The following is a 7321-nucleotide window of genomic DNA, read 5'->3' as shown; positions in this document are numbered from 1 at the left end:
CTCTCTCTCTCTCTCTCTCTCTCTTCTCTCTCTCTCTCTCTCTCTCTCTCTCTCTCTCTCTCTCTCTCTCTCTCTCGCACAAATCACCAACAATGAGCGCGCACCCAGCGATCACTCACGTCTCCGACCACTTTTCTCTATTTCCACGCTCGATTCACCGCGTCACGAGCCACCTTTCTCTCTCGTTCGTTCAATCCTCTCAATCGATCGTTTCGATTCACGGCCACTCTCTAGTTGCGAAACATAAACAAACGCGGCTGCTACGAATATACGCCAACAATGAACGTATATACGTACGCGGAATATTTATTTCGAGAAAGAAGCACGCGGGCAGCAATCTCTTTTCTTACCGCACCGACTTCAGGACTCGTGATTCGATCTGACTCACGTCGCGGTCGCATCCCATCCCGGCGCGGCGGATTTCTTTGTTTATCGCCGCCGCTGGGGTCCCGACGAGCTCGGGGTGTCGCACCGATCTGAAATCAGTCGCGTATTCAAGTCAAATCGAACGTAATCGACGCCTCACACTCGTTCTTTCTTCCGTTCTTTCTCCTCTTTTACGTTAACGTTGAATTTTCTGTAATGTTGATTGAGCGCGTTGAGAGGCAGCTGATGTCGATCACTAGAAACGATCGCGAGAGAAAGATCTCGCGTCTCGCGTGAGCGACGATACTCGACAATAGCGACAGGTTGCGCTCCGCGGGATGACTGCGCTTGCTTCCGTCGGACCGGTCGTCGCTGCTTCGCTGCGCTTCCCCCACCCTCCGGCCTGCCTACCCCCACTTCGTCCATCCCACCATGTCGCGTGTCTGCGCCATGGTGCTCCGTTGCACGAGCGCTCCGAATCTTCTTAGAATATGAGAATATGAGTGATGATCAGGGCTGAGCATGTATTTGAAAAAACTTTTATTTAAAAAACAGTATTGGTAAGACAATTATATTTTGTATTTTGTGTTTCTTCGGAGTAACATGAAAATATTTTGTATTTCATGGGAGCTATAAAAATATTTTGTATTTTATATTTTAACATTGATTATCAATAAATATTAACATTGATAATCAACCTTATTATTTGAATTACAAGTCACAAAAGTTTTTAATCTTTCGATTTTAAATACAAAATACTTTTATGTGATCCGCTAAAATAAAAAATACAAAATACGCTTGTATTGTAAATAGTCTTAAATAAAAATATTTCAAATACATGCTCAGCCCTGGCGATGGTTAATACAAGCCTGTTATTTCTAGTCGCGATTTCTTTCTTCGCGTTTTCGATGTGACATGTAAAGAAAAAAGGAAAAAATGGAAGAAAAGAAAATAATTCGACCGCGTAACGAATTTGATGTGAATTATATATCCGCATCTACGATCGTGCGGAATTTACTTGATGAATTTGTCGCGCGCGTTTATCATGTGATATTATTGTCTGCGTATAATACAACCATTATTTGATTTTCTCGTCTTTTCTTGTCTTTTCTAATATATGTATCTCTTTTCTTCATAAAAATCTAATATTAGAATACTGCAATTTAAAATACTGTATAAAAGACAGTAATTAATTATTTACTTTAAGTATGAATTTAACTTGAATGTGAATCGAGTAATCGGATGAATGTCACACAATGTAATAGAATTACATGATGAAATATAGTTGATAATAGAGATAAGTTGATTGGTTCCTTCGGCACTCATGATATTTAAATGTGATCAAATGTACGCTATTTCGACGCCATAAATGAACGTAATGCACACAAATGAACGTAAATATTATAGATACCATTATAGATATCTCAATTATTAGTTCTCCTCGTTAATTTAACTTAAATTTATAGATATTATGAGAATCAGATACAATTTTCATATTCTAACTCAAATCAAGTGCGGTTTCTATTAAATACAATTATATATATGTACACATAACATGTATATATGGAATATAATGCTATAGAATATTCTATAACAATTATTATGACAAATTATTGACATATGAGTTTCAATATCTTATATTTGATACTACAATTTCACGTTTTATATTTCATGTTGACAAATCTCGAATGATTGATCCATATGGAATATCGAATGATTTATGAAATATCGATATCTATTAAAATATTGAATGTTAATACGAAATGTCAAATAATTCTATAGTGTGATATTAATACGAAACGCTCATATTTTATGACATGGAGAAGATCTAGAAAGCAAGAAGATCTATTGATGCGTTGTCAAGGAAAAGATTAAAAGTAGAATCTTTTCTCTTTTCAAGGAAAAGAAAAAAAAGTTAAGTATTACAAAATTTCAGAATTGACTTTTATGCAATGCATAAACTGTATAAATATAGTTTGAATTAATGCAAACTCGAGTGCAATGTTATTGTTAGCTTCATTGCCAAGGTGGTAATGAAAATGCATTAATTTGAACTATACTTATATCATCTTATGTACATATTGGATAAAAGTCAAATGATCTTGAACATTATAATACATAATTTTTTCTTCGTTCCCTGAGATTTATCATCTTATTAGCGCTTAATCAATACGATGACTTAACTATTTGATATTTATTACTCATTTAAAAAAAAACTAAGAATCATCTGAATCTAAGGTTTGAAATTCTTAATGTAAGCACAAAGGATCATCTTTTGTAACAAATCTCGCTTCAAAAGCGCGTTCTCACTTCTGGGTTTTCCTTTATAAGCGCAAAATGCAACGTAATTATTTCAAACTGTAATAACACTCGTAGCTTGTTAACTTGTTATTTCTGACTAATCGTGATTTTCACGCAATCAAAATGAGATTCCAGAATTCTTGATCCGGTTCTTGGCAAGCATGACTCAACGAAATACTTGCCTATCAAGATCAGGTGCGCGCGGGAAGTTATTAAAACCGAATTAGAGTGCAATCTGGCAAAAAATCGTCTGACAACGATCGAAATCAATTTTCCCGATATACACGCACTCGAAATTTGCGTGCTAAATGGATATGCGTTATCGAGAGCGACGGATTAGAAGGAGAATTTCTAGGCGATTGCGCTCGTCGAGAAGAAAAATTAGTCATCGGTGCGAGACTAGCGATTATATGAACGGCAGTATAACTTATTAGACATTAGATTTATGACCGGTACATTTAAGTCGTGTTTTCGCTACATACACTCGTAATTGCGATTCTGTTAAGTCAGCAGCTTGTTATTAGTGCATAATTAATGGAATTCTGTTTTCTCTATAAGAGTTTCAGAATTAATTAAGAAATAAATTAATAATCTTAATTTTAAAATTTCGATATAATAGATTAATAGAATCTTAAAATTGGAACATTTATATGTAATTTATTTTTTAATTAATCATTTCTTATTAATTTTTGACATAACATGTAAAATAGAGAACTAATGATAAAAATAAAAAAGGAGAAGCCTTTTATCAAAATATTATAATTAAGAATCAATCTTTATAAAAAATATGATTTTAAGATTCTGAATTAAATAATAATTTAAAAATTGAGATATTAAAAGTGTGTAGCGATGACAAGATTATAATCTACTTTTTGCTTATTTCTTTCCTTATTTTCTATGTTTTAATCCATCGTGCATAACATAAGTATACAATTTATATAATACAATTTATTAAAACATAGTATTAAAAATATTAAATTATATTAAACATAATCCATTGTTACAAATAATTGTTTATTATGCCAAATTAATGAATTTTGCTTTTTATAAATTTTCTGTGAAAGTATATTATTTCATAATTTAAAACGATAATGATAAAATCGTTATAGATTAATATTGTAATAAACTCGTACAAATTTATAAATTATTTTACCAAGTGATTTATTTTCTTCACCGATCACATTTCTATCGAACGTTTCTAAGAATCAAGTCTTTTTCTGTTACGCATGCGGCTTATATGTGTTGCATGTATGTGTGAAACCACTGTTGGGTATCTCCGCGTAAATAATAACAATCCGTCGACGTAAAAACTTTGTAAGCTGTCTTTCTAAGCGCAATTTGTGCGAGCATGTGCGCTTGTTTCTAATTGCTTCTCATCAAAACAATTAATTGTTATATATAATGATTTCCTTGTCGTTATCAATATACGGTACATTTCGCTAACATTCTTCTGATAGAAAGAAGTATGAAGAGAAATTCAATCATGGAAAAATTAATAATGGATTAAGCATTATTTAAGGATGAACAATGCCGCAAAAAGTTTTAACATCTTAGGAATCGGTTTAAGTGATTTTAAAACATATATAATTATTTTGATGTTTAACTAACAAATATGTTTAGATGTTTTATCTAATTGAATTTTTAGATACTTCAGCAAATCATCATTTCCTTGTATTTAAAAAAGAACATTTCAAATAATCGTAAAGTTTAAAAGCTTTGATGTAGTATATCAAGAAAACATGATTTCAAAATTAGTGTGTAAAATTGAACAGAACTCATGGTCAGAGTTTATAGTGCCTGTCATAGAAACCGCATGTGGTGCAAAGCAGGTCTGACTAAGATCAGAAACAGGATCCCCCGGATAGACGTTGTATCGTCCACTTGTGAATTGCCTCTGTTCCTCATGTCACGCGGCCACCCACGCTGATTAGTCCATTATCATTGCGGTCATCACTACCGTCAACCTATCATTCATGTTTACCGTTTCTCGATGACAGTAGACAGTGATGGTAAACTTTAACAACAGTATACCAAAGGCGTGTCATATCCTTTCAGAGCGCGCAGACTGCTAACGACACTCATTAAATCGTGCACTACATAGCAAAAGCTACGCGTCCAGGAATAAGTAGCGAAAGTGATTTAACACAAATTTCCATGAATGAGAATATTAGGAATCGTCAATCGACTTATGCAATTCCTGATGACGAAAGTAAAAATCGAATGTAAAGAGAGAGAATAATGGAAAACAAAGCTTTTAAGAAAAGAAAACTGAGACAGCAAAACATCAAAGAAACGTTTCCGCTTTCGATTATACGTTTTGTCTTAATTTTCTAGATATTCATAATTTTATTTCAAGATTGTCTTAAATAATATCTTAAGATAACTCTCTGATTGATTCATCTTAAGACAATCTTATAAGACGATCTTATAATATAAAAATTATGAATATCACTCTTAGAAGTTCATTTATAAGAGACGCTACTTGCAACAAGACTATAAAAAGACAATTGAAAAGGATAATACAATAAAACACCACATAAAATTATTATATAATAAAATTCCAACAGTATTTCACACGTAAAAGATATTCGTTTCCTAGCGTCAGTATTAAATTTATCTGCAATGAGAATAGCAAACGGATTCATTCTCTATTCACGCGTTTTAATGTATTCGCGAAAGCCACAAATAATGAAAACGCGTATGTTCGGTACAAGCGCTAATTCGCCCTGGTTTTCATTTTATCATTTTCGACGAGGCGTCGTTTCCCAGTCTCATGGGATAGTGAGGGTTCTTCCGTGAATCGTGGTGACACGGCGCACCCATCACCACGTGACGCGGGAATGAACCTGCCGGGCGCATTAATTTCGCTAAAACCCGGCGCGAGTAATAAACTTGTCGGCAACGACAATCGGCGACAGCCTGAACGCAAGGTCTACCATGGTTGTTCAAGGAAGAGCATTGCTATTTGTCGGCGTGTGGGCGTTCACCGTGTGGGAGTGCCGCCGGACACAACGGAGAGAGACATCGGTCGAACGGATGGACGAGCGTGTCATATTTGTATGTGTGGGTCGTGGTTTCCTCCCTGGAACTAACTGAAACTCAGAATTCAGGAATCGGCACGATAAAAGGAACAGTGACGAGAAAGGCGAGGAAAGTATTCGGGCGTAGGACGCGCGGTTCGATTAACTTCCTCATCTGGTAAATGCGCCACGACGCTGATAAGCACATAGAAGCGACGTAGAAGCGACGAAATTTTCTCTTGAGAATGATTGATGTTCTTTAGAGAGCAAATGGATGGAAATAAATTACGAAAGATTAGGAAGAGACGTACAGAAGTTCCAGCGTATAATGGTTGACACAGGCTGTTAATTAATCCGATAAGTCCGAGTAAAGAAGTTATTCGGGGTAGTCTCTTAAAGAGATCAAACAGGACAACAACATTTCGCTAATTACTTAATCTTATTGGATGACACTTCGAAGGTTTCCTCGTAAAGCACTAGCGCTGTTCTCGAGCAACTTAATTACGTAAGCTTCGTGAAAAAGATGTTATTGACGCAAGATGCATCTATGGCATCGAGTATTCGTATAACTTTCATATTCATATTGCGAGGAAATTATTATAAAAACAATCTTTATTTATACAATCGCATAATACGATTTAATACGGTATGCTAAATTCTTGTTTTTCTTCCATTTCAATTTGCGATCCAAATGGCTCGTAAACATCATCCTCTTCCTTCGATTCGTGGATATTGAATATCGGTATCGGTTTCGACTTCCGTACCGCTCTCTCTATTTTTTGTACTATAGCGATGTCATTCAAAGTGCTTATAAAATTGTCCACTCTGCAGTCCTTAACGTTACCGACTCTTCCCGTTCTGCCACATCTGAAAACATACACATATTATAAATTATATACAAAATATATATATATATATATAAAAATTCTATCACAATTTTATGTGAAGATTTGTTGAGACATGATATATAAATAGATATTAATTGTATTATGATATTAATCATATTAGTTGTACCTGTGTATGTAATCAGCGGTGGCATTTGGAAATTCGTAATTCAACACATGGCGTACCGACACTGTATCCAAACCTCTAGACCCAGCGTTTGTAGTGCACAATACACGACATTTACCGCTTTTGAAGCTGGCATATTTGTTTTGCCTCTCATATAACTGCATATCGCCGTTCAAAGAAACTGTTTGTATGTTGCTCTTATTCAGAAACATACTGACCCAATTGCAGGTATTATTACTGTTATTAAAAATAATTACTTGCTCCTTATTAGCTACTTTTGGTTTAATATATTTTAGAAGTGCAGCCGGTTTGTCGCTTGGACCCACCCTTATAAATTTTTGAGGCACGAGAATGTGATGCAATTTCTTTGATGTCACATGTTCCAACGATTGCATCTACAAAAATATAAATAAATAACGCACCCAATCTTAATGCTATCTTATAATTTTAATATTTTGATGTTGTCTTACATTTATGATATCCTTTAAAACTTCTGATATTCTTGAAGGCATTGTTGCAGATGCTAATGTAAATTGAGCACTGATTGGTAATTTGTTATCATTCGAATTTTGTACGAAGCCGAGCTAGAAATAATATTATTGCGTTTGGATATACACACGCGC

The 7321-nt window shown here is 34.6% G+C and overlaps 1 protein-coding gene across 1 annotated transcript in view; it reads right to left on the bottom strand.

Moving 5' to 3' along the window:
- Positions 1–6325: 6325 nt before the first annotated feature.
- The window catches only part of LOC105626123 (probable ATP-dependent RNA helicase DDX28), a 2401-nt gene continuing 1405 nt past the window's right edge, over positions 6326–7321 (bottom strand). Inside the window, exons 5-7 of the mRNA XM_012207435.1 lie at positions 7169–7282; positions 6702–7093; positions 6326–6554 (exon numbers count right to left, since the gene is read on the bottom strand). Coding sequence (XP_012062825.1) covers positions 6326–6554; positions 6702–7093; positions 7169–7282 — 735 coding nt within the window. The remainder of the gene's footprint in view (positions 6555–6701; positions 7094–7168; positions 7283–7321) is intronic.

Source organism: Atta cephalotes (assembly GCF_000143395.1).
Source record: "Atta cephalotes unplaced genomic scaffold scaffold00004, whole genome shotgun sequence".
Taxonomy (NCBI): domain Eukaryota; kingdom Metazoa; phylum Arthropoda; class Insecta; order Hymenoptera; family Formicidae; genus Atta; species Atta cephalotes.
This window is presented reverse-complemented; position numbering and strand designations above follow the sequence as displayed.